Source organism: Drosophila innubila, assembly GCF_004354385.1.
Source record: "Drosophila innubila isolate TH190305 chromosome 2L unlocalized genomic scaffold, UK_Dinn_1.0 4_B_2L, whole genome shotgun sequence".
NCBI classification, from domain to species: domain Eukaryota; kingdom Metazoa; phylum Arthropoda; class Insecta; order Diptera; family Drosophilidae; genus Drosophila; species Drosophila innubila.
Window position 1 is genome coordinate 5,430,797 of NW_022995372.1, and position 25,671 is coordinate 5,456,467.

The window sequence follows — 25,671 nt, forward strand, 5'->3', positions numbered from 1 at the left end:
GTTGCAGCCTCAAAAATTTGACTAAATTGAAATTTTCCTTATTTTTGAAGTTAGAATTTTTTTAATTTTTCCAGAATTTTTATTGGAATTTTCTCGACTTTATGATATATATTTTTTTTTAAAACAATAAAATTTTTAACTTCCTCCCCTTGAGTTGACGAGCTTTAAACCTATATTAAAATTTATATATATTTTTTCTTTGAATTTCGATTTTTAATTAATTTCAAAGTTATTGCATTTTAAAATTCTCATGAACTAAAATTTAAATTTTCGTTCGTTTGGTAAAAATAGTTCACCCAAAAGCGCCACCTTTTGTCTAATAGCTAAATTTAGCTAAGCAACATTTGTTTTGTTCAGTGCTGCCAATCTTTTTAATGAAACAGCATGAAATTTTAAATTTTAGGTAATTAAAATTTCCAAATGCAATAACTTTGGATAAAATTAATAATTTAAAAAAAAATAAAAAATTCGAAATTACATAAAATAAAGGTTAATATTTTACAACAGGTTTGAAGCTTTTCATCCCAAGGAAGAGAAGTTACAAATTTAATTCAAAATAAAATATTTAAAAATGCAGAGAATTAAAAAAAAATTTTAAGTTAGCAATTTTGACATTTTACCCAAAATGGTACATATTGCCAGAACGAAAAACTTAACAGGATGGCACATTTGTGCCAGGTGGCAACGTTTAGAGACAAGTGACAGGTAGCCTAAAAAAATAAAAGTATTGTTTTTGTGTAAATTAATAATTTTAAACATTATTATTTGAACTCAACAATTCAGGTGGCAACAATGAGCAGCGTTGAAGAGACCGAAAATCCATTTGCAGCTCTGCTACAGACGGGCTCCCAAGCCGATGGCGTTTCCAAGCAGCTGATTGAATCAATTTTGCTCTTTACACTAAGCAAAGATGTTGTAAACAACAATCGTAAGATTCCAGTACTGTGTCTGGCCGATGTTGTTGTGGCCGACAACAGTGCGGAGGACACGCTTGGCGAAGATTTGCTGGCGCATGCACTATTCGAGCGCCTCATGCTGACCGAGACCACAAAGTACTTGATGCCAGCTGCAGGTGAAAGCAATCGCCATAGTCAAGAGGAGGAGGAAGCACTGGAGAGGCGTGCAATGACTTATCTGCATGGAGCATTTACCAGGTGCGAGCGCATACAGCGCGACTCGAATGCGAGGGACAAGAAACACTGTGATCTAATAATCGAGCTGATTCTGAATAATGCAAGCACCTGCATGCGTCAGCCTGATCTCTTTGCTCCACAAACCTTCTGCTCCCAGTGGCTGGAGCTGTTGGATCAATCGGATGAGCATGATACCAGCACACAGGAGTTTTTGGTGCGTGTGGCATGCAAAGTGCTCGAGGAGGATGAGCCCCTCGAGGCATTGGGCGCTCTGAAGGCCATCTTTTATCCCATGCTAAGTGACCTGCAGAAGCAACTGGTTAAGGATAATCTAATCAGCATTAGGAAGAACATTTTTTGGATACTCGGCTATTTTGTGCGTGAGAAACGCGCTGGAATTTTAGGCGAACTGCTCATAGATTACACAACGCCCAATCCCAAGGCAAAAGGTTGGATTTGATCATTAAAAACAATAGATATATTAATTTATCTACTCTCTTTAGGTGGTGATTACATGGACACGCTCTTTGGACAATTGCTGTGCTTGTCGATTATGCCCAAAACTCAGACGGCACCTTACGAATTCTTTCGCGAAGTATCGCTGGTGTCCCAGCAAACGGATACAAATCTTTGGCAACTGTTGGCTCATCATCAGACCGCATTGTTTATGTTGATCAAACAGTTGCTGGTGCAGTCGCCGGCCACTAAAAAGAAGATGCTTCAGTGGATTTCCAACTGTCTGGATGCAAATGTGGCGCGTGGTCATTTGTGGAGCACCATTAACATTAATCTCGAGCAAACTGTCCACAGCACGGCAAGTGATGCCTTTATGACCAGTCTAAGTGCTGTTCTCATGCGTCTATGTGCGCCACTCTGTGCGCCCTCCATGAAGGTTAATCAAGGATCACAACAGATATCTTAGTAAATATTACTAATTAGCTCTCTTACACTCCAGGTGCTCTTAGTGGATCCCACTTACTGTGCTGTTGCCGACGCCGAGGAGCGTCAAACAAAGGGCGTGAGCATGCTGAAGGCATTCGAGGAAACATGTCTGCTGCCCAGTGAGGAGGGGGAACAACGTTTGACCGCAGCCAAGTACAATTTCATCACGGAGATCTTCTATTTGGCACACAAGGCATTCGAGCTGGGGAATCGGGCGTGCATTGAGCGTCTTACACGCATGATGCGTGAGCTGCAAAATACACGGAACGCCTATCATGAGGTGGCCACCAGAGATCCCAACAATGATCTTACCAAGAATCTGTTGCGCATGCTCCAGGATCAGATGCAGCAGGTGTTGTGTATACGCAATGGCTTAGGCGAGCCAGAGAACGATACGGCCATATTAAAGTTCTTTGAGGCTTCGGCCATTTGGTTAACGGAGATTGCGATGATGCCGCGCGAGAGCTACGAGGCGGCATTGGACAAAATGGACTTTGCACCACAGATACTGCGCAATCTGGAACTGTTGTCCGATACACCGCCGTTTGTGGCGCCCTATATGAAATCGGTGCCGGAGAATATTATAGATAATATTGCGGCCTATTTAAATTTCTGTCGCAATTTTGGTGGCGATCAATTTATACAATTGTATACAAGCTCCCATGATGCACTCTTCAAGATGATACTGCTATTTATGGGCAGCTCCGATTTGGTAAAGAATCCCCATTTGCGTGCGAAATTGGCAGATGCCTTGGAGTTTCTGCTGCCCACACAAATCTCTGGGAGCAATCGCAAGGCATTTAGCACTCATGTCTTTGACAGCCACACGGATCGATTGCAAGTGGTGCGCAGTCTGCTCAATGTCTTTGTCAGCATTGAGATGACTGGACAGTCGGTGCAGTTTGAGCAGAAGTTTAACTATCGTCGTCCCATGTACGCGATCATGGAGTTCCTCTGGACGAAACAGGAGCATATCAATTGTTTTAGGCAGCTGGCCAGTGAGGCCGAGAGCAATATGGAAGCCATTGAGCCACCGCTTTTCTTACGCTTCATTAATCTACTGATTAACGATGCCATTTTTCTGTTGGACGAATCACTTTCGAATCTGGAGCAAATCAAGCAGCTGCAGCGGGCACAAGACAATGGCGAATGGAATAATCTATCGCATACGGAGCGACAGCAACAGACAACGAATCTACATCATCTGGGCATGTTGGCACGCTTCGACAATATCCTGGGACGCGACACAATCAACTTACTGAAACTGCTGACAACCGAAATCAAGAGTATCTTCTGTCACAACAGCATGGTGGATCGCATAGCTGCCATGTTGAACTATTTCTTACTGCACTTGGTTGGACCACAACGTGAGCGCTTCAAGGTGAAGGACAAGAAGGAGTTTGAGTTTGATCCCGCACAGACGGTGCTAGAGATTGCCCATATCTATATAAATCTAAGCACTGACAATAGCTTCTGTCTGGCTGTCTCCCAGGATGGACGCTCCTATAGCGATCAATTGTTTGGCTATGCGGAAAATATATTGATACGCATTGGAGGCGGTCAATTGATTGGTGACATGGCAGAGTTTGCATCCAAGGTGCGGAAAATGTGTGACGATTACAAGGAGGAGCAAGAGCTACTCGCTGATGCACCAGAGGAGTATTTGGATCCGATAATATCCACACTGATGACCGATCCGGTTGTGTTGCCCAGCTCAAATGTCACTGTGGATCGCTCAACGATTCAACGTCACCTGCTGAGCGATCAGACGGATCCCTTTAATCGCGAACCCCTTACCATGGACAAGGTCAAATCAAATGAGGCTCTCAAGACAGAGATTGAAAAATGGATCGAGGGCAAACGCAGTGCGGCACGTGTCAAGAGCTGAGTGACAAATCTTGGTTTTGCTCCATGCACATAACCAAAGAATTAGCTCCGGATCAGGCTGTAGGTTTTATAAAAGAAGTATGTTATCTAAATCGTTCTTGAGAATTCCAGTTGTATACAATAATATACATAGTGCTATATACAGATGTGTGTACATAGGTGAACATTTGCTATTTCCACTAGTTCAATCAACTAATTAATTATCTCTGCGGGATTTGAGTTTATGTACATTAAGTTAATACAAAAATAAATAATAAAATCTATATTTATGTAAATATGCATGCTTGTATGATTCTTTAAATCAAATAAATGTTTCCTTTCTGGCTGCAGACTTGCACTTTATTCAAGAAAAATTTATATTACGTATTCAATAAAAATTTAATATTAAACAGGCAAAATGACTACTATAAATTTATACATATTTTGAAATTAACTTATTCAAAACTATTTACCAAAAAATTAATTAGTCAATTTATTTGTTATTGGTTTTTTTTTTTTTTTTGAATAAATTCCCATGTGCCAAGCACAAGCAATCTTCCTCAATAATAAAAAAAATACGCAATGCGTTCTCGATTGAAGATCACGTAGACGACGATCGCACATTTGGATCGACCCATGTAAATGTTATTATTATTTCCCCAATTTTTCAATTAAAAATGGGCAAAAAAGGGTATAATGTGTTTAAATATTCCTGATCAGGATCAACAGCCGAGTCGATTGAGCCATGTCCGTCTGTTTGCACGCGTCGATTTCAGAGACCATAAGAGCTAGAGACTTTAAGCTTGGTATGTAGGTTCCTCAATACCATAGGCAGATCAAGTTTGTTTTTATTTTTGGATCGGACCACTATATCATATAGCTGCCATAGCAACGTTACATCGAAAATTAAGTTTTAGTATGGAAAAGTTTTTTATTTGTTAAGATATAAGAACCAAACTGATAGAATATGCATCTGGGCTGGTATTATACATCCTGACCAAGTTTAGTTAAAATCGGTCCACTATATCATGTAGCTGCAGTAGAGACGCTCAATCAAAAATTATCTTAGTATGAAAAAGTTTTTTGTTTTTTGAGATATCTTATCCAAACTGCTAGAACATGCATTTAAGTTGGGTTTTTCACATTCTGACCAAATTTGGCTTAATTTGGTTCCATGTATCATATAATTGCCATAGGAACAATTGGTCGAAAATCAACTTTTTTAAAAGAGTACATGGGCTCAGGGTATCCTACTGTCGAGCGTGCTCGACTGTAGCCGGAGCCCCTTTGTTATTTTTTAGACTCATGATCAATGTATTTTTAAGCTGATAAGCGACCTGATTTCTTTCTATATAAAGCGCTCCTCATTCCAATTCCATTCAATCTCAGTTCATAACGACGCAACATTTCCAAAGATGAATTATATTATTTTTCTGATGTTTATCTGCTCTGTGATGAGCTTTGCTTTTGCAAATAACGGTAAATATATTCACTATCGCCCATCAGTATCATATATATAAATATTAAAAACTTTGTTTTTCAGTGTTACCCATATGCGAAAAGTATACATGTGGCCCGGAACAACGCTTTGGCTACGATGAAAAATGGGGCAGATGCAGCTGCTGGGATACTCGGAAATTGTAATTGGTATAATAAATATAAAAAATAAATCACTGCGGTCGGCAGTCGACGTTAATGCCTAAAGTATCACGAATTTTCAACTTAAATGATTTTTAAAAGGTATAGTTGTTACTAAAAAAAAGACTTGGTAGCTCCCCTGGTCCGAGTGACAAGGGTGTGTAAGTGGGAGGGCAAAAATTTAAATGATTAAAGCCGTTCGAGTCATTTAGTTAAATTTTTTATTTAGTTTTTAATTATTCTTGTTAAAAATACGTGTAGATTACGCCAAATATTTTTGTTATAAACTGATCATTTTCTATTTGTGAAGCTCCTAAGTTTACTGATCTTTAAATCTTGACTATGTCAGATTGGGTATAAATTCAAATAAATATTATTATTTTTTTTAACACATCTTACAGCGGTTTTAAAAATAAATAGGAAATACATTCAACAGATCTATCTAAGCGAACTTAACTTTACTTCTAGGAAATTTAAAGTACTATAATCTTAAAACTCTCCCAGCTTCTGGTTTTTCCAAGACTCATCACAAACTTATTGTTATCCCGATAAGCGAGTTGATTTCTTTTATATAAAGCGCTCCTCATTCGATTCAATTTCAGTTCATCACATCGTAACTTTTCCAATGATGAATTATATTGCTCTACTGATGTTGATTTGCTTTTTGATGAGCTTTGCTTTTGCATATCAAGGCGGTAAGTTTTTGATCACATTCATGGATTATATAAATAATTAAATCCTCTGATTTAAGATGATATTCGATGTTATAACCACCCTTGTCCTTATGGTGAAGTAGCTCGTATGCATAGATGCTGGCCCATTTGTGTTTGTCAGTCACTGTCACCTTACGGGTATTCTTTATGATATCTTACATCGGAGTAGTTCATTAAATCTAATACATTTTGTAGATCAGAGTGTATTTTAATAAAAATTAAATTTAAAATAGTTGTATATATTCATATTTATAATGGCTGATCAGTGTCATGATTCTTGATCTATAACTACATCATGTGTCATATGCTCAAATCGTTCTGTAATTAATTGATCTGCCAGGCAATCACCGCATAAACTAATGAAACAATAGCAACTATTGCAACGCCAGCGATCCCTTGTCACCGCAGACTCCTCACACTCAGCGCATCTGGGGGCCAGAGGATCGGGACTATAACCATCCTCGATTTTTAACTTTTCCTCCTGTACCGCTGTTAAGATTTTCAACTGCAATAGCTTTTTGCGCCGTTCGTCTGTGTCAACAGCATCGGGTTCCTGCTTCAATTCGACCTTAATTGGAGGCGGTGGAGGTGGCGGTGCCACTGGCGTTAGATCATCGAATATGTAATCATCCTCAGGCATGTGAAATTCGATATTCTGTTGCGGAAAGAATGTGGAACGGCGTACATTGAATTTACGCAGGGAAACACCTCCCGCTCGTCGATATTTGGGAAGACGACCTGGAACTGGCAGTCCGGCATCATGGAGTTTCTGAAAGTACTTTTGAACACGACTGAAAACCTGTTGAGCCGTTCGATTTCCCAGCGCTTTGGCAATTTTTCCAAAGCGTCGCATTTCCACCTCCTCTGGCGGATACTCGATGAGCAACTGCTCCAGTCGACGTTGCTCTTCGTTCGTCCACAAAAATGTCTTTGCCTTGCCATTTTTATTGTCCTTGTCTGGTTCAAGTGTTGATTGATTTGCTTTCGTTGCATCCATTTTGACATCTTCAGGTACTGTTAAGCAGGGTAACTCGGGCAAGCTCACAACACTCATATAATTGGGCGCAATTAAAGGCTCATTGTTGGCCAACTTCTCTAACAATAGTTGAGGATTGGCGAGGTACAAATCTCGCATCTTCTCCAGATCATCGATTTGTTGATGTACCCGAATTCTCTGTGCCTGCAGCATGGCTATTGTACGCAGTAAATTGGTATAGCTTTGGTTTCCACGCAGCGCCAAGTGCTCCGATTCAAAGTGAAACACTTCATCATCGTCGTTGTCCTCCTCGCATTCATCTTTTATGCTTTTTACTTCTTTTTTATTTTGTTTGTTGTCGTTTTGTTCCATTTGTGTACGCGTCTGTTGTGAGTGGCAATTAGTGGTGAGTACTAAACAAAGCATATATATTCTCGATAGTCGTCGATATTGTTATCGATTATCCAACTGAAGAAATTTTAAATTTTAGTTGATGCAAATTTTAAAATGCAATAACTTTGAAATCAATTAACATTTTGATGTTAATTTAAAATTCGAAACTCGAAAAAAAATAAATATAACTTTAAATGAAGATTTGAAGCTCGTCAACCCAAAAGTAGAGAAGTTAAAAATTTTATTGTAAAAAAAATATCATAAAATCGAGAAAATTGCAACAAAAATTCTGCAAAAATTTAAAAAATTCTAGCTTCAAAAATAAGAAAAATTTCAATTTAGTCAAATTTTCAAAGTTGCAGCGAAATTTTTTTTATTATTAAATTAGAGCAAGCTGCCAGATCCGGAAATTCTGTACGGTGGCAGCCCCAATGACTGCATTTGAACAAAGCGAGCCCGCTTTTATTTTAAATACATTTTTGTTATTTGGAATTTTGAGTTGAAAAATAAGAACGATCGAGAATTGTATATACATATGTCACATTTATCGATAACAATTTATTTGAAATTTGAATATACAGATTTATTATAAAAGAATTTGAATATATATTTTTAATGAATTAATAAATTCTAATAATACTTGTCATATTTCGCAGTCATAATCACCAATAATATAAAAAAGTTGTCATGATCACAACCTAATAACAAACTATTTAATTGATTAAACAGTAACATACAATTGTATTTAAGTTCAGGCTAAATTCGACATTATATTTTTACAGTAACGTATTATTTTTAATCTGAAGTATTTATTGTTTAAAGGTTAAATATTATTTCACAGCCGATATAAACACTTGGGTAACAATTTGGCTTAACTTTTAGTGGCTGTAATAATATTTAAAAGAATAAATTAATAGATACAAAAATCACGCAAATGACAGACCAAATTAAAACTAATGCAAGCCAAGCATTCGACTTGAACGGACTTTGAAAATGATTAGTGATACCACTTCCAAGAAGCTCCGTACACGTACGTCTTGAGAAATATAGTAAAAATACGGGTATTACATATTGTATACCAGCACCCGCATAGCTTCCTGTAAATGCCACCAGGGTAGAAAGGCTATCGGTTATATACGCCACGCAAAACGATGGTAGAATTGTCATTAGTGGGAATAATATTAAGCGTATAAACTTATTATACGATTCATATTGAGACATATCCAAAAACAGGATTTGAAGGTTATTTTTCAGCGTCAAAGCGATAACTGGAAAACTAGTGGATAATGTAAATACTGGGAATAATGACAGAAAGTAATCAATGCCAATATATAAACCTGATAAAAAGTCTTTGGATTCAACTTGATATGGTAGAAAATTGAGTGTATAAAGATCTTCGACGTGCTTAAAGGCAAAAATTCCAGTCATGGCTAAAACAATGTAAAACATACAAATGAGAATGTAATCATATGAAAGAATTTGAGACACCTTTGACTTATTTCTGAGGGGTGCCAATAAACCAGGCAAAGAATGGTGACACATAAATGAATAAACACAAGCACCAAATAATGGTGGAACTCCGTAAATATTTATGGGAACAGGATGACCTTTAGCTCCATCAGTTATAAGTAACTTTATCGAAATACAAATCATAAACGTAAATGCTGAAATATGTAAAAAATAGAATTATTACGAAATGTAAATAATTAGTTGAAGGCAAATTACTCACCCATCCAACGAAAGGCAGCAGTTAGCATTTGCAAATATTTTGTTTTCTGAATTCCAAATAGTACGAGAGGTCCAAATATTGAGATAAATCCTATTAATATTAATCTGTACATGCTTAACCGCGTAATTTCACGATCCTTCCAGCATGCCGTGGTTTCATTCGATTTGAAATTGCCAGCTCCGTACAAAGATTTCGATTCCAAAATCGAGATGTCAGAACTATTTGAATGATCATGTTCACTGCAGGGGAATAATATGCAAACGTTTTAGCATTATAATTACTATTTCATTATCATTAAAAAACATTAGTGATAGTAAAATCAGATTTCTCGAGCATTGAAAACGTATTATTAAAATTTTTTTGGAAAATTATTTGATTTGTGTTCTTACCATATAACATCACGCAAACTTCTGGAAACAGCTGCAGAATATATACTCAAGTTTCCATACAGGTAAATAATGAAGCACATGTAGAAAAGTATACGTCCAAAGTCATTAAAAAATAATGTGGCCATTTCACCTAATTCGAATTTATGAGTCAATTGATAGTATTGAAACTCCGTACTTGAATTCATTAGTGGAACCGTTTCAAGTTCTTCATTCTCTTGATCATTCTCATTTTCAGAATGTGAATTTCGACTGCGCCGTAAAACTTGTAGATTTTGCCAATTTTTAATTGCATTCGCACAGGCCATAGCTTCGATAACAAAGGTAACTGTCATATAGCTGATGATTGCTAGCAATAATATTACTACAAGACTTAAAGCCCATCCTGCCCTAGCAAATACGCCAGGAAGTGTTAGCGCTCCTGTTCCAACAATTAGATTAAAGATGAAAATAAAGCCAACCTGAAACGTATTCCAAAACAAAGAATAAATATACATAGATACGCTCACACCCACACATACAATGCAAGACTATGGTCTTTGTATAAAATATGCGGGTACAAAAAATACATCGTTGGGAGCGTATGTTATATATGTTAATATCTGTATATATATATGCAGTTACCAAATTTGAGTAGGAAGGCGTGGACACAGGTGCAGCTCTTGCTCGATGCATTTCCTGTCCAAATCCTTGTTATTTAATAATATAATAATTTATATTGTAATTGTAAGTGCGTCGTGTTGTGTGCGCCAGTATGCTCTACTGTAGGGCTGCCACCCTAAAGAATTTCCCGAACTGGCAACTTGTTCTAATTTAATAAAAAAAAATTCAGTTGCAACTTTGAAAATTTGACTAAATTGAAACTTTTTAATTTTTGAAGCTAGAATTTTTTAAATTTTTGCAGGGTTTTTGCTGGAATTTTCTCGATTTTACGATATTTTTTTTACAATAAAATTTTTAACTTCTCTCCCCTTGAGTTGACGAGCTTCAAACCTTCATTAATATTTATATATATATTTTTTTTAATTTTCATCAAAATGTTAATTAATTTCAAAGTTATTGCATTTTAAAATTTTCGTTCGTTTGGGAACTATTGAACTAATTCCCTAAAGTGAGCTAAAACTCTAATATACCCCACTCCAGATCGGTCTGATAAGAAACAGCTGTTGGTATTGCTTAAGAAGAAGAAGCACTTCACGTAACAGAAAATAAACTTATAATGTTGATCCCAAGATACTTGGCTCTTAAATCCCATCCTATATTTCGATGCACAGCCAATGTAAGTCTTTGTCTAACAAGGCAGCGATCAATCATAATGAGAAATTTGAACAATTTTAGGGCAGTACATCGAGATTAATGTCTCAGGTGTCTCGGGATCAGGTGCGCATTGTGGAAGTTGGACCCCGAGATGGTTTACAAAACGAGCCAAAACTGTTGCCGGCTGCAATTAAAATCGAGTTAATTGATCGCCTGTCCGCAACTGGTCTACAGACAATTGAAGCCACCAGCTTTGTTAGTGCCAAATGGGTTCCTCAAATGGGTGACAATTCGGAAGTATTGCGCGGCATTCGCCGGGTGCCAGGCATTAGCTATCCGGTGTTAACACCCAATCTGAAGGGGTTCGAAAGCGCACTGGAGGCGGGTGCCGAAGAGGTGGCGGTTTTTGGTGCCGCCTCCGATGCCTTTTCCCTTAAAAATGTCAATTGTGATGCGGCCGCAGCGATCGAACGCTTTAAGCCCGTTCTGGCAGCTGCCAAAGAGCAGGGAGTTCGAGTGCGAGGCTACGTCTCAACTGTGGTACGATTTATTATCTAAGCAAAAATAGTTATCTTTGGCAAGCAGAAGATTTATACCCTTGCAGATCATTTTTGCAATTTTAGATTGATTGGTACTTATGAAAGATATAGAATATATTAATCCGATCTTAACCAAGTTTGATCAGCATGTATAAGACATTGGTTGAGATATCTCGAGAAACATAAAAGTTTTATCCACTAAAGATTGTTTTTTGAGCGATCGTTCGTAAGAATATATTCCAATATATTATATTATCCAATACGGACGGTGCCGAGTTTAATCAAGATAGCTACAAAACTGAGTCTAGATTGAATAGAAACACTATTGATAAAGATGGTCTTCCCAAGGGTATAATAATGTTTGATAACTCTATTGATGGATATTTATATTGTTTATTAGGTGGGCTGTCCTTATGAGGGTGCTGTGGCGCCAAAAGCAGTGGTCAAGGTGGTGGAGGCATTGAACGACATGGGCTGCTATGAGATCTCTCTGGGCGATACGATCGGTGTTGGCACGCCTGGTAGCATGCGCAGGATGTTGGATGAAGTGACGCGTGCTGTTCCCCCACAGAAACTTGCCGTACACTGTCATGACACCTATGGACAGGCGCTGTCCAACATATTAACTTCCCTCGAATATGGTATACGTGTTGTGGATGCCTCTGTTTCTGGACTAGGAGGCTGTCCCTATGCACGCGGTGCTTCTGGCAATGCGGCAACTGAGGATGTCGTTTATATGCTGCATGGCATGGGCATTAATACAGGTGTTGACTTGAATAAATTGATTGAAGTCGGTAGATTCATATGCGGCGAATTGGGTAGATCATCCGAATCGAAGGTCAATCGAGCCTGGAAAGGACCACAGGCTAAAAAGGTCTAAGAATTTGTGAAGCATAACAATGTAATCGATGGCATTTACTAGTTATTAATTATTGTATATGTGTTTGTAATTTTTTTATTTGTTATTTGTGTCGTATGCGATTCACAAAATGATATACAAACCCAACGCAGAACTTATAAAATTAAACGATTTAAATTAAAATTTTTGAGCATCCTTAATTGTGTACAAAGAGATGTCGCCCGAGGCTAACGACAGATCGGCCAGACTTTGATTGGGACGACGCGGAATATGGGAGTGTGCACTCCTGCCGCTGTGATCGGGTAATTTCATTTTGCCATCGTGACGAAGGACCGTTGGCTCCACAGCCGAGTTTAAATACTTTTGGATCTTCGGCACATTGGGCATTGGCAACGGAGTTCGCTCATCAACAACCTGTTAAAGGCAGATCAAATTATTTTGGTTAATTTGTAAGATAATATTACTCAGGGAACGTCAAAATTATAATTTAGAAAAAAAAAGTAATTATATTTATATTTTATTAAATAGCTCCATAAATAATAATTAAATTTGATTTTTATTTCTTAAGTTTGTAAAAAATTAAAACTTTAAGAGATATTTTTGAACTGAACCTAAATTTACCAGAAATCTTAAATACGTATCTAAAAAGATCAAGTTACATTCCAAAGCAACCATTATTTGTTGAGTACTTGCACAAGTACCAAAATTAATTAGTTTTTTTGTTTTGGACTAATTAAATAAAAATAAATCATTTTTTTTAATTTTTCAAAAGAATTTGCGTTGTTAAAAGATATTTATTGACACACTGTGAATTTTTTAATAATTAAATTTTCTTTAATAATTGCTATTTGCTGTCGGTGATCACTGCGGACGACAGCTCGCGATAGTGACGAAAGCAGCACGAAGAATGCGAATGACGACTAGCTTATATATACAGCTAATATGGAAAATTTTCTATGACTGTCCGATCAGATCATATTAGTAGTACTTAAGGACTTACCTGCTTCAATTCGGATGAAATGTACGCCTTCTTTGGAAGGAGACGAGCATTGGGATCAATGCAATCAATGCTTAGCTTTGTTGGATTGAAATGACCCGTGGCTTGAGCTCGTTTTAATTGGCAGAGTTTCGACTCTTGCTCCAATTCCTTGATGCTCAGTTTATTAAAGACATCATTGATATTTGGGGTCTGTCGGAACATGCTCATTAATGGAGCAGTGCCCGACTTATGTGTATATGTTCTTATAGGACTAACAATGTGTGCAAACTGATCTTTCTGTGGCTTCAGATTGCGCCGCATCGGTATAGCAGATGGTTGCTTAAAGAATTTTTCTATTGGCTTATCCATGTTGATGGCATAACGCGATGAACTGACGGATTGTGGCAGCTTTCTGTTGCCGCTATTGCTTTCCTGACGCTTTGGTGATGATACCACCTTTTTGGGCGTTAACACAAATGTGTTTTGCTTGGACAGATTGGAGTTTGTTGTAGTTGCTGTATTAGTATCTGACAATGGCTTTGTTGGCGTGTTGGGAATTGAATTTGCTGCCTTTGCAGCCATATATTCAAGACCTTTTTGCATCATATACTCCATTTCCTCCATGGTATCATTGAAATGCATGGATTTGTTCTCTTTGTTTTCTTCAATGACTGCCTCACTCATCGAATTTTCCTCCAGTTTAATATCCACCTCTTCATTCTCATCATCAGATGAGGATAGTTCAATTATTGTGTTATCAGCGCCATCACTTAAAATGGAGTCGTTTTGTTTGTTTGCGGCTAAATCAAGTAAAGTTTCGTGCAAGTCCATCAGCAGCTCCTCCTCTTCGCCCTTGGACATGCCATGTGGCTTGGCCTTGGCAATCGCCGCATAGAACAAATCATCAACGTTCAACGTTGGAGCTTCCTTCGTGCTGCTCGCAAATGAATTATTAGCTGCAGTCTCGTAGCAGCTTGAACCGGAAGCAATCGTATCAAAACTCTGCGCTGTCTTCAAAGTGGCGGCGGTTTGAAAGCTGCTGTTGTTGTTAGACGATCCATCGGATAAGTAGCCCGTCAGGTCCGCCTCATTGGCCTCCAGTATGGTTGAGGGACGCAACAGTCCAACCATTTTTACTGGCGAAGTCTTTGCCAAAGATTGACGCACCGAATCGTTGCCACTGATGGTAAAGTCATTATCCCAGAGGCGAGAGGGCGCCTCAATGTCCTCCAGCTGTGTGCAGTCCACACCCTTGAGTGGACTCTCATTATCAAGCACATCCTGGCAGCCTACATCATCCAAAATGCGACGCAGTGCATCCATTTCCATGTCATCGGCTGCAGAAGAGAATGGTGATTATATTCAGTAGAAATAGTAGTCCGCTCTTGAAAGAATTTGGTTAGCATGTTTAAGACATTGCTATAAACATAATCTGTGAAATTTGCCGAGATATTTCAAGTAACAGCTAAGTTTTGTATGCAAAAAGTTGACTTTTGACCGATAGTAAACCAATATAAACTAAACCTTATTTATATTTATAAAATCTCTTACATTTATTCGCTCGAGCACTGCGCTCCTTGGCCAAGGCCAAGACATGATCTTTATCATCGCTGTGAAGATATTGAAATAGAGTATTATCGGGATCGGAGGCCGTCTTATCGCACATCTTTTCAAGGGCATCAAAACTCTCATCTGCATCCTCTTCACACTTGAACATGTCTTCGGAATCATTGTTTACATTTATGGCCGATTTGGTTTTGGCCTCCTCGCGTTTTTGCTGTTCCGCCAGCTCCGCTTTCCTGGCTTTCATGAGGGCTGGAAAGTCCAAGACAATATCCAAACTATGACGTCGCTCCATTGATTCTCTGATGGGTTTTACTGCAGCAGGTCGGGGACTACAAACACACAAAAGTAATTCAAACAAATGCAAACAAATTTCCAAGTATTTTCTATATATACAAATAATCTATACATGTATGTACATACATACATACAAATGTACATGCGTATATTTGACACTACACAAAATGACAAATTGATTTTCGGCATACATTTTGACATGCGGATCATTCCAAAACATATTTGCTACATCGAGCTACATCATCATACATAAGTGTGCACATGTATTTACCGATCCGTAAGCAGATGATTGAGCAATTTTTGACGCCAAGCCGGATTGTCTTGAAATTTTTCCAAGCCAGACATATTGCGTCCTCACGGCGATTGCTTCTTTACTTATATACTTATAATAAAGTTAAATAATTTTATACACAATTCTCGATCGTTCTTATTTTTCAACTCAAAATTCCAAATATTGCAGACGTTTACTCACTTTATTAAATAACAAAAATGTAATTAGAAAAAAACACACAAAACAAATGTTGCGGCCCCGCGGCGTCCTTTTAAATTGGGGCTGCCACCCTACAGAATTTTCCGATCTGGCAAATTTTTCTAATTTAATAAAAAAATTCAGTTGCAACTTCGAAAATTTGACTAAATTGAAATTTTTCTTGTTTTTGAAGTTAGAATTTGTTAAGCTTTTGCAGAATTTTGTTGGTATTTTCCCGATATTATGATTTTTATTTTACAATAAAATTTTTAACTTCTCTCTTGAGTTGACGAGCTTAAAACCTTCATTAAAATTTACATATATATTTTTTTAATTTCGAATGTTTTTATCATAATGTTAATTAATTTCAAAGTTATTGCATTTTCAAATTTGCATGAACTAATTTTAAATGTGCTGCAGTTTGCAAAAAGGTATCGATGTAAAACTATCGATGTATTCGTTATTTTGCTTTCTTTTACACTATCGATCATTTAATCTTAATTTAATTTAAAATTAGAGTGGGCTAATTATCTAATTAATTAGAATATTATTTTGCATATAACAAATTAAATTTACTTGAATTTAAATTGGGCCCAGAGTTGCCCAATAAATCAAAAGGCGAATAAGTGCAAAAGAAAAATGTAAAAATATTTATGACTGTTTATTATTAATCACATTTTAAATACGACGGAATGGCTGATTAACTATACGGGAATTTCTGTGGTAATGCGGCTGCCCTCTATTAATTGGTGTAACTGGACTCTGATTGCTCTGCTCCAGTTGCAATAAAGGACTTTCATCCCCAAAGCTCGGTATGACGATCGTTTTGTTTAAGATTGAATCGCCATCCCAGGATGTTGACGGGGTGGAATGTAATATGGAATTTTCCAATTCATTAACTATATTAGCAAAGTCAGCGGATAAATCCATGCTGCAAATAAATGACTTAAGTCCAAAAACGAACGATGTGTGTAAAAAATTTCTTCACATTACTGAAGTTGGCTTTACGTTGCCCATCCGGTAAAAGTTTCCGATCTATTTTGATTTTTTGTACCTACAAAAATAAGTACTCTGCCAAAAATGGGTATTCTTAATTTTTGTACCCATTTTCGGATTACTTTTTTTGCTAGACTTTTTAGTTTTTTGCATAATTTTTTTTTTAATTTAAGTTTTCTAACATCTCTTACCGAAGCCTGGACGAACTTTAAACCTTTATTAAAATGTTAAACTTAATTTTGTCTACTTTCTAAATTTTAATTTTCAACAAATTTATTAATTTTTGATTGATTTGTATTTTGCGTTTTTAGATTTGCAATTTTTATCAGTGATGGCAACTTTTTGAGCTGAGATGAGACGGCACAGTGCTGCCATTGTAATAAATTATAACTGTTCCTTACAAAGAGCTAAGTGGGTCCACTGTTGCCAACATAGGTATTTTATAGCTAGATCTGGAAAAATTTTAAAATTTCAATTAGCTGGAAATCTGGCTGTTTTAAATATATATTCACCTAAGTTTTGCTGTTAATATTTTTGGTAAAACTGTGCAAAAAAAAGTGACCACAATAACAGATTTAGAGCTTTCCAGACAGAAACAGCTATTGTTCTCCCTAAAAGCTTGGCAGCACTGGTGTGGAAAGCTGCCAATCGGTCCACTCGTTATTAAATTTAACGACGTTACTCCTCATTATCAATTTGCTCCTCACTTAACGCGCGCAGTTAAAATTTTTTTAGTTATTTTGCAATTATTTGCCTCGGCCGGTGCTTTAAAAGTTGACAAGTACTTAAGCTATTTTTGATCGCAACTTCAGCTATTTTTCGGATGCTTTCAAGGCAGAAATAGCTATAAATATTAAAAAGTTGGCAACAGTGAGTGTGAACATATTATTATCGATACTTATTGCGATATCGAGTATATTGTGACACCTAATTTTTTCGATGTTTATTATTACAATACATATTTGATTATCGATATTTTTGTTATCACCTGGTCTGCTTTGAAAGCTGGTATAAGAAGCAGAAAGATAACAAATATTTGCATATTCAATGAAAGTGGTGTAATACAGGATCGAAAATAAAGGAATATGAATGCTTTGCGGCATACAATATCGCTGGTGTCACTGGGCACCTTCCAGCTGGGCCGGCGAATGAAGAGTCAACATTTTCGTGGCTTTCTGCTGGGAACTGGGCTGGGACTCTCCACCTTTGCAACGGTCACGTACGCACAAGCCGAGGCCGGAAAGGTCAATCGAAAGTTGAACATTTCGAAGTACATGGCGGAGCCAATAACGGATCAAAGTGTTCTGCTGCAGGATGAGGAAAGCATGCGGCATCGTATGGAGCTGATGATCATGGAAATTCAAGCTGAATTCTGTCGAGCCCTCGAGTCAGAGGAGTACAGTGGGCAGAAGTTCAAAGTGGATCGTTGGATGCGCAAGGAGGGCGGCGGAGGCGTCACATGCGTTCTGCAGGACGGCGATGTCTTTGAGAAGGCCGGCGTTAATGTATCCGTTGTCACCGGATGGTTGCCACCGGCTGCAGTGCAACAGATGCGGGCACGGGGCAAGGAGCTGACGGAGAATGTGAAGCTGCCATTCTTTGCCAGCGGCGTGAGCGCCGTGATACATCCACGTAATCCCCATGTGCCAACCATACACTTTAACTATCGCTACTTTGAGGTGGAACTGCCCGACGGCAAGAAGCAATGGTGGTTCGGTGGCGGCACGGATTTAACTCCATATTACCTGGATGAAAACGATGCACGGCATTTCCACAAGACGCTGAAAAGCGCCTGTGATGAGCACGACACGACGTACTATCCCAGGTTTAAAAAGTGGTGCGACGATTACTTTCACATCAAGCATCGCAACGAGAGTCGCGGCATCGGCGGCATCTTCTTTGACGACATCGATGAGCCCAGTCAGGAGGCTGCTTTCAACTTTGTCACCAGCTGTGCCCGTGCCGTGACCCCATCCTACTTGCCTTTGGTGCAGAAACACAAGAATGCCGCCTATGGCAACAATGAGAGACAGTGGCAGCTCCTGCGTCGTGGTCGCTATGTGGAGTTTAATCTCATCTATGATCGCGGCACGAAGTTTGGTCTCTACACACCTGGTGCGAGATATGAGAGTATTCTCATGTCATTGCCCCTTCATGCGAGGTGGGAGTATATGCATGCTCCCAAGGATCAATCGAAGGAGAACGATTTACTTCAAGTGCTGCAGAATCCCAAAGATTGGGTTTAACACACAACAGTCATGACAATGCAATTATTTGATTATTTTAATGGGGAATACGGTGACTTTCAGGATAACTTAAGTTTACAACAATTTATATTATTTTGTTAAATACAATACAAATTTTACATATGTACATATCAAATTACACCTTTTTCAATTCGAGGATTATTTCCTATATACGAGAAAGCAGAAAAATACAATAAGCTAATAAGTGCTTTGACAATATCCAAACATTTTTCACATTTTAATACAAACTTAATTTTTATTGGAAACAAAAACAATTATCATTATTATAAACTATTTGTGACTATTTTTTCTTGACTGCATACAAAAAAAAATATGGAATCATATTAAGCAATTTGTAAAATAATTAAAAACCTTTAGTTTTCTTTTTTTCGTATGTATATTTTTATTTGAAATATTGCAATTTTTTCAAGTGTATCATACATTTTAAGGTTATGTTGTGAATATTACCTACATGTATTTCTACAATACTCCATCCAAGATGACGTCATCTTCTATATGTATATGTACTTATATATATATATATATATATATATATATATATATGTATGTATTGTAAGGTTATGTTAATAGATCAATTTTACATTAAATCGTTGTATCTTGAATCTAGAAAGGGCTGAAAGTACAAAATTATGAACACACACAAAATTGGATGTACATCACGTATTTATGTTTTTCGGCCGCTACATGGACAGATTGTCTGTCTGCCTCAATTGTGTATGTATACCTGTTTTCACACATACACACAAACATGCACAAACGCAGTTGCTGTACTGTACAAAATTTCGTATGAAAGCTGAAACCCTCACACACACATAGATACATCCCATGCGCTTGGTTTTACTTATGTGTGTGTGTGTGGAGAGGGATATAAAGCGGGAAATGCGCGCCACCGGCAATTTACCCACCAAAACAAATACACACATTTTCATCGCATCCATTCTTAAATCATAGTTTACAAAATGCTTTATTTTTTTCTTTCAGTTTAAATTAGCAAATAGTTAGGTCTGTTTTCTTTTGGGGTTAATCCTTTTAGCCGTTATCAATTCTGTGTACAAATTGATATTGAACAGAATTGATATTATTTTTCTTTAGTTAATTTTGTTGTAGAATAATATGATCGCTTATGTTGATGTTGTTTTTGTTTGTTGATGTTTTCTTGTTTGTTTTTTTGTTTGTTTAAATCAAGAGAGTAACTATAGCTTAACTATATATAATTAATAAACACCGCCGGTCTGCTGCTGGTACACCTCAATAGTATCGCCCTCCTCCATCTCCAGCGAGGTCGGAGTGTCGTTCTCATTGATGGGCTGACCGTCAAAACGGAAGCGCACCACCTGCATGGAAAGTCCGGCACGGTCGCAGTAAGCATTCATGAGTTTTCGCAATGGTGTGTGTTTCTTAATCTTAAATTGGACAACGGCATTGTCCTGTCCAAGTACTTTTAGATTAATGTGCTCGGTTTCGCCTCCCTTCTTTTCGTCAGACATGTTTTTTTTTCCTCTGCTTTTGCTTTTGTACGCGCTTGGTGATATTCACCAATGTAAAATACAATGCCGGGCGTGCGTGCTGTACAAAATACGCAAAAATTAGTTGAAATTCACTAGCTATTCTTGTACACTGTTACAATAGCATTTGCAAATTAAATTTTTCTTACTTTTTAAAACGTTTCACGACTCGCTTCCCTTTTTTTTAGATTGCCAAGCGGCTTGTCTTTGCAACACACACGCCAAAAAAATGGTTGTATTTGGAGTGTCTCCCTATTCGCTAGGGTTGTCCAAATAACATTGAAATATCGATATATCGATAAATATTTTTTGCGATGATATATATTTTATCTGACGTCAATATCGATATAGTTTAGCGATATTATTGTGCGAAATTTTTGTCGTTGATTTTGCCGATGCCTTCAATTTTCTTCTTCATGAAACATGGACACAAAATCTATACTTTGACAAAATTAATAACACTGCAAGCGATTTGAAGTGGAAACATGACAAATTAAAAGTCGCGCTTAGATATTTATGTCAGCGATAATTAAATAATTATTAAAAATAATATTTTTTCCATATCGAAACATTTTTGATATGTATATTTTAAAAAATATCCGAGGATTCTCGGAAAATACGTTTACGTTGCAGTAAAACTTGAAAATTATTTGCTCCGCTTCACCAGTCGATCAGAAAAACTGGCATATCTTTATCGGATTGCAAAAATGCATTGGAAAATCGAATATCGCAGCAGATAAGTTCTTTTGAATATAACTTGGAACTAGTAGTCAGATTGCAAATTGAACAAGACCGCCAAATTCAAAAACCTTGTCAGTAAACTGCATGTTAGTCAGCCACAAACTTTCCGAGAATTATTATCTCGATAAGCCAGAATTTATCCAACATAGCGATTTAAATTTAATTGCACAGATTGACTGTCAAAAGATGCAATCAAACAAAAAAATCAAAACTTTTAGTTTATTAAAACATGTACTTTATTTAAAATGGTCAATTGTATGAACTCTTCTTAACTGACGACCAACAAGTACGTACCAGCTCATATATATTTAATGGGAAAGTTCCATTATTTAACTTGATTTTAGTTTTCTGTTATTGACACTTTCCTCAGAAGCATATCATTTTAATGTGCAATTAAACATTAATAAATAGATGAAGAGATCAAGATATATTGGGAATTAAGCGACCTTTTCCATAGGAACAACAAGAACACGATGACATCCAATTTACCCATAAGCTACAGCTTTAAAAAATTAACCCTTTAGGGGGACCCTTACCAGTTATAGGCGCCAACCAAAAAGAACCAATAAACAAACCTTAGCGATGTTTTTGAAATTTGATATTCCATGGTGTGGTTTCCTTACACACAAACAATCACCAAGCGTTCTTGAAATAAATCGGAAATCAAAAATTGATTACACACAATATTCAACTTGAATATGTAAGTTTGATTAATAAACACCATATGTCACCATTCCATGGGCATGCCTCACCATCATACCATTAAAGAATATAGAATATTTCTTAAATATATATATATTCTTTGATTTTGTCGGTACTTGAAAAACTCAGTTGGGGCAAATATCTTACCAGAAACCAGCCCAAAAATAACTTACAATCTTCAGTTGCAGTATGTAGCATATTTTAAAAGAATTGCCCGATTTGGAACTTACTCTCAGACCCATGGATATTGGACAGAGGTATGTGACACCAATTGAATAAGCTGAGCTGGCGTGTTGGCCACGTTTCTAGTGTTGGCCTAGAACGGTAAACAGGCATGGATTAGTGAGATTTGTGTAAAAACGGATTTACCTGTATTTATTTTAAAATGGGTCAGGTATTGAATACTCTAGGAGTAGCATTTTGGCTTTTGCAGAACTAATTATTATTATTTTTTATTATTTTTTTATACTTATGCTCTGTCTTGTCACACACTCTTAATATGCGAATATTAAGAGTTTCAATATTGAAAACTGCAAGATAAAGAAAATAAAATGGCACGAGTTAGTGCAAAGTTTTTAAAGTCGGTTGTTTTTAACACTTCAATTTGTGAATTAAACCAATAAACCTGTATATCATCATCCGGGTCCTCATTGACACCAAAGGATTCCCTTTAACCCCCTTACCAAAGGTGGGGAAACAAACACACATGTTGATCGGATTTATTTTTACTTACTCTTCATTTCAATTGTTAAGATTTACTTACATATTTAAACGTATTTAAGCTATGCACAATTATTTTCTTGTTGATTTACGGTTTTGTGTCTGTTTTGCTTTTTGTTTGTTTTTTTGTGTTTTTTTTTTCTTATTGTTTTGTATTCATAACTTTAAAAGGAATTTGAAAAAAAGTGCTCCCAGCTTAAGTCGGACTTACAGCAATTAAATGTCTTACGCTTCGTTGATTCCGAACTGCATCCACTGTCCCACTGACTGTTTACGCCATGAATTTTCAATTGAATAAATAATTTTAAAAACAATCGATACTAAAATGTCATTCGATTGCTATACAGCTCTAATAGTTATATTGTAGTTATTACCTAGTATGCAGCAGCAAGATTGTTTGTTATTACACAAAAAAACTCTGAAAGTTGTTACAGTTATCGATCGATTACCAATGCATATCGACGACTGGAATTCATTGGCGCCACCAGGACTGATCGCCTGCATTTTGCCCACCATTATCAGGGTTGTTATTGCTGCTACTGCTGCTGCTTCGTGCAAGTATCGGGGGTGGGGGCACACTGAACATATTGTGATGTGCAGTTGGCGGCCGATACTTTTCCTCATTCTCATCGTCCAGCTCGCGTTTAATGGCCGTGTTTTGATAGTCATTAATGGAATATGTGGGATAACCGTCATCGATGGGCTCCTCCTTAATCTTAACCATATCCATTTCACGGAAATCGGGTTTACGTTCCTTAACATCACGATCTCCGCCGCCTCCACCGCTGCGATCAGCAGCTCCCCGTTCACGATCACGTCGCTCACGCTTACGATCCCTTCGCTCACGCGATGATTCACGCTCGCGAGACTTGGAACGCTTCTTTTTCTTTTCGCGCTCACGATCACGCTCCCTGTCCCGCCGATCGCGTCGTCCATCGAAATCGTCGTAGTCACGATCCCTGCTGCCGGCACGACGCTTTCGGCGTTCGCGTGAACGACTCCGTGAGCGACCGACACCTCGTCCGCCACGGTCACGATCACGTTCCCTGCGATCTCGGGAACGCGAGCGACGCCTCTCGCCGCCGACAGCCCCGCCGTAAGCAGCGCGTCCGCCGCGTAAGTCAACACCATTGCTGGCGCCACCACCACGTACACCCTCGCGATCTTCACGCTCACGCTCTAAACGATAGCGTTCGCGCTCACGCTCATTGTCCTCGCGGCCGGAGTGCTTGATATTGACATCGTTGCCACCTCGTCGTGTGCCGCCTAAGCCACCACCTAGTCGCCGTGGCAGCCAACCCTTGACGGTGCGGGCTCGCTCAACATCCACCAGGACACGCTTGCTGTCTATCTTCTTACCATCCGCGTGCTTGTACGCCGCGTGCATGTCACGTTCGTGCTCGTACTCAATAAAGGCGTAGCCCTTGGGTTTACCTATAGAGTGGGGATTTGGAAATGGAATTACAATAAGTAAACTGCATATTAAACAAGAGAATTGCAGTATCTTCAGCAGGCTGAAGAAGGAAGACCTTTGCAGAGACCTGCATCATTTACAAAAATTATTTTAATATAAATGGTTTTTTTTTTGTTCTTTAAATTCAAACAATCAACGACAAGGAAAAAAGAAATATAGGCCATGGCGAAAATGCAAAAAGTTAATTTAAAGAATCATTCAGGGGTGCAACAGAAAACGAAACCAACCGTAAATCTCCATACATTCTTGGGAGATTTTCGGTTTCTGTGGCACCCCTGATTAACAATCTGTGTGATTGGTTGAAATATATATATAAAAAAAAAATCTACCACTTTCATATCATAGCTACATATTATAATGATCCGATACTGCCCACACAAAAATAGCTTAAAAACTTAAATAGATGTACATGACTATATTTTGTCTTCTAGATTTGCAAATGCTTAAGTAAAGCAATTCAATTTACCTGAGTCCTGGTCATGGATGAGCACGATCTTCTTGATGGGACCATAAAACTCAAATTCGCGCCTCAACTTTGACTCGGAGGTGTCGTAGTTGATGCGCGCTATGAATAGCGTACGAAACGGATCCTCGGTTGCGTTCTTTATCTCGGTTGGATCCCACAGTGCAATTTCACGTTCCAGCTTGTAAGCCACTTGCTCAGCCTTTTCGCGGCGTCGACGCTCGAGACGCTCCTGTCGTGTTTCTACCGTTTTGGGCAGAGGTGTGTCCTTTGGGTCCTCAAAGTCGCTCATGAATTTGGCGACGCCTAAGTAGCCTCGTGATTTCTTTTCATGTGGCAACTTATCCACCGGCGGCATAAACGGTATCGGGTCGCGTGAGGCGAATAACGCCAATAGATTTGGCGGTAGATATTGGGTCATTTTTTTTTAATTTTATGTATTACCTTTGCTTGTGTCGTTCCGTCAAACTCAGTTCTAGACAACAGAAAAATGAGGTTATGTTAAGGTTTGTTTACGACAAATTACAAAATGCTCATCAATTTACATACTTTATAAATCCATCGAGTGGCGCACTTGATTAAAGTGCCAATACTTTAATCAAGCTATTGGCGGCTTAAACGATTTACTTACTAACAAAATATTTTCTGACTGAAAAATATATTTTTCACTTTTCTGCACTTTGTCGTTCGGATTAAGTTCAATTGAACTAATCACTAAAGTGAATAAACGAACTAAATCCCTGATTGTAGGTCATGCGGTTCATTTGATTCGAATCGTTGGTTCCAAAATAAAAATCACCGTTTATTTGAACGTCTGGCAATCTTGAAAGAGTTGACCTTAATGTGAACGTCTGGCAGCCTTGAATATATCTAAACATATATAATTTAAATGCCATTTTTCTATTTAAAAACATTTAAGTTCTTTTTAATATTTGTGCCCGTGATTTTGATGATATACTTAATTTGATAAATCGTTTGTTTTCTTAATAATAAACTTTAGATAATCGAATTTTTCGTCACTTTTTGAGGGCTAATAACCGACATTAATTATTACAATGCTATCG

General features: G+C 37.7%; 8 protein-coding genes across 9 annotated transcripts; 3 read left to right on the top strand and 5 right to left on the bottom strand.

Moving 5' to 3' along the window:
• The first annotated feature begins 652 nt into the window (after positions 1-652).
• On the top strand, positions 653-4,239 carry LOC117781325 (ubiquitin conjugation factor E4 A). Its single transcript, XM_034618069.1, has 4 exons — positions 653-705; positions 784-1,582; positions 1,637-2,025; positions 2,089-4,239. The coding sequence occupies exons 2-4, from the start codon at positions 793-795 to the stop codon at positions 3,961-3,963; spliced, it is 3,054 nt and encodes a 1,017-aa protein (XP_034473960.1). The 5' UTR covers positions 653-705; positions 784-792; the 3' UTR covers positions 3,964-4,239.
• A 1,527-nt stretch (positions 4,240-5,766) lies between these two features.
• LOC117781954 (ZZ-type zinc finger-containing protein 3) lies at positions 5,767-7,680 on the bottom strand. Its single transcript, XM_034618845.1, has one exon. It carries the CDS (start codon positions 7,638-7,640, stop codon positions 6,561-6,563), a length of 1,080 nt encoding a protein of 359 aa, XP_034474736.1. The 5' UTR covers positions 7,641-7,680; the 3' UTR covers positions 5,767-6,560.
• Positions 7,681-8,333: 653 nt separating this feature from the next.
• On the bottom strand, positions 8,334-10,531 carry LOC117780268 (transmembrane protein 104 homolog). The gene is made up of 4 exons (XM_034616723.1): positions 10,401-10,531; positions 9,780-10,237; positions 9,391-9,629; positions 8,334-9,325 (listed from the first exon to the last, which is right to left on the bottom strand). The coding sequence occupies exons 1-4, from the start codon at positions 10,449-10,451 to the stop codon at positions 8,559-8,561; spliced, it is 1,515 nt and encodes a 504-aa protein (XP_034472614.1). The 5' UTR covers positions 10,452-10,531; the 3' UTR covers positions 8,334-8,558.
• Positions 10,532-10,918: 387 nt separating this feature from the next.
• Positions 10,919-12,614, top strand: LOC117781217 (hydroxymethylglutaryl-CoA lyase, mitochondrial). Its single transcript, XM_034617971.1, has 3 exons — positions 10,919-11,055; positions 11,115-11,573; positions 11,973-12,614. The coding sequence occupies exons 1-3, from the start codon at positions 10,996-10,998 to the stop codon at positions 12,450-12,452; spliced, it is 999 nt and encodes a 332-aa protein (XP_034473862.1). The 5' UTR covers positions 10,919-10,995; the 3' UTR covers positions 12,453-12,614.
• On the bottom strand, positions 12,510-15,646 carry LOC117781216. Of its 2 annotated transcripts, none has more exons than XM_034617969.1 (4): positions 15,542-15,646; positions 14,962-15,305; positions 13,432-14,747; positions 12,510-12,845 (listed from the first exon to the last, which is right to left on the bottom strand). In XM_034617969.1, the coding sequence occupies exons 1-4, from the start codon at positions 15,613-15,615 to the stop codon at positions 12,609-12,611; spliced, it is 1,971 nt and encodes a 656-aa protein (XP_034473860.1). In that variant the 5' UTR covers positions 15,616-15,646; the 3' UTR covers positions 12,510-12,608. The 2 variants fall into 2 exon arrangements, with proteins under 2 accessions (XP_034473860.1, XP_034473861.1); XM_034617970.1 differs by lacking the exon at positions 15,542-15,646 and adding an exon at positions 15,462-15,483.
• A 2,083-nt stretch (positions 15,647-17,729) lies between these two features.
• LOC117781453 (oxygen-dependent coproporphyrinogen-III oxidase) lies at positions 17,730-19,117 on the top strand. The gene has a single exon (XM_034618216.1). The coding sequence runs from the start codon at positions 17,821-17,823 to the stop codon at positions 18,979-18,981; it is 1,161 nt and encodes a 386-aa protein (XP_034474107.1). The 5' UTR covers positions 17,730-17,820; the 3' UTR covers positions 18,982-19,117.
• Positions 19,118-19,930: 813 nt separating this feature from the next.
• Positions 19,931-20,787, bottom strand: LOC117781039 (small ubiquitin-related modifier 2). Its single transcript, XM_034617755.1, has 2 exons — positions 20,657-20,787; positions 19,931-20,568 (listed from the first exon to the last, which is right to left on the bottom strand). Exon 2 carries the CDS (start codon positions 20,487-20,489, stop codon positions 20,217-20,219), a length of 273 nt encoding a protein of 90 aa, XP_034473646.1. The 5' UTR covers positions 20,490-20,568; positions 20,657-20,787; the 3' UTR covers positions 19,931-20,216.
• A 673-nt stretch (positions 20,788-21,460) lies between these two features.
• Positions 21,461-25,308, bottom strand: LOC117780977 (U1 small nuclear ribonucleoprotein 70 kDa). The gene is made up of 3 exons (XM_034617682.1): positions 25,157-25,308; positions 24,611-25,082; positions 21,461-24,104 (listed from the first exon to the last, which is right to left on the bottom strand). The coding sequence occupies exons 2-3, from the start codon at positions 25,026-25,028 to the stop codon at positions 23,143-23,145; spliced, it is 1,380 nt and encodes a 459-aa protein (XP_034473573.1). The 5' UTR covers positions 25,029-25,082; positions 25,157-25,308; the 3' UTR covers positions 21,461-23,142.
• Positions 25,309-25,671: the final 363 nt, after the last annotated feature.

Bases quoted from the DNA above. Each gene is read 5' to 3' on its own strand.
- LOC117781325 (XM_034618069.1), top strand. From the start codon at position 793: ATGAGCAGCGTTGAAGAGACCGAAAATCCATTTGCAGCTCTGCTACAG. The intron at 1,583-1,636 runs GTTGGATTTGAT...TACTCTCTTTAG, and splicing joins GCCCAATCCCAAGGCAAAAG to GTGGTGATTACATGGACACG. The intron at 2,026-2,088 runs GTTAATCAAGGA...CTTACACTCCAG, and splicing joins TCTGTGCGCCCTCCATGAAG to GTGCTCTTAGTGGATCCCAC.
- LOC117781954 (XM_034618845.1), bottom strand. From the start codon at position 7,640: ATGGAACAAAACGACAACAAACAAAATAAAAAAGAAGTAAAAAGCATA.
- LOC117780268 (XM_034616723.1), bottom strand. From the start codon at position 10,451: ATGCATCGAGCAAGAGCTGCACCTGTGTCCACGCCTTCCTACTCAAAT. The intron at 10,238-10,400 runs GTAACTGCATAT...AATACGTTTCAG, and splicing joins CGCCTTCCTACTCAAATTTG to GTTGGCTTTATTTTCATCTT. The intron at 9,630-9,779 runs GTAAGAACACAA...ATTCCCCTGCAG, and splicing joins AGTTTGCGTGATGTTATATG to TGAACATGATCATTCAAATA.
- LOC117781217 (XM_034617971.1), top strand. From the start codon at position 10,996: ATGTTGATCCCAAGATACTTGGCTCTTAAATCCCATCCTATATTTCGA. The intron at 11,056-11,114 runs GTAAGTCTTTGT...GAACAATTTTAG, and splicing joins TATTTCGATGCACAGCCAAT to GGCAGTACATCGAGATTAAT. The intron at 11,574-11,972 runs GTACGATTTATT...ATTGTTTATTAG, and splicing joins GAGGCTACGTCTCAACTGTG to GTGGGCTGTCCTTATGAGGG.
- LOC117781216 (XM_034617969.1), bottom strand. From the start codon at position 15,615: ATGTCTGGCTTGGAAAAATTTCAAGACAATCCGGCTTGGCGTCAAAAA. The intron at 15,306-15,541 runs GTAAATACATGT...GTGTGTTTGTAG, and splicing joins AATCATCTGCTTACGGATCG to TCCCCGACCTGCTGCAGTAA. The intron at 14,748-14,961 runs GTAAGAGATTTT...TCTCTTCTGCAG, and splicing joins CAGTGCTCGAGCGAATAAAT to CCGATGACATGGAAATGGAT.
- LOC117781453 (XM_034618216.1), top strand. From the start codon at position 17,821: ATGAATGCTTTGCGGCATACAATATCGCTGGTGTCACTGGGCACCTTC.
- LOC117781039 (XM_034617755.1), bottom strand. From the start codon at position 20,489: ATGTCTGACGAAAAGAAGGGAGGCGAAACCGAGCACATTAATCTAAAA.
- LOC117780977 (XM_034617682.1), bottom strand. From the start codon at position 25,028: ATGACCCAATATCTACCGCCAAATCTATTGGCGTTATTCGCCTCACGC. The intron at 24,105-24,610 runs GTAAATTGAATT...CCCACTCTATAG, and splicing joins CATCCATGACCAGGACTCAG to GTAAACCCAAGGGCTACGCC.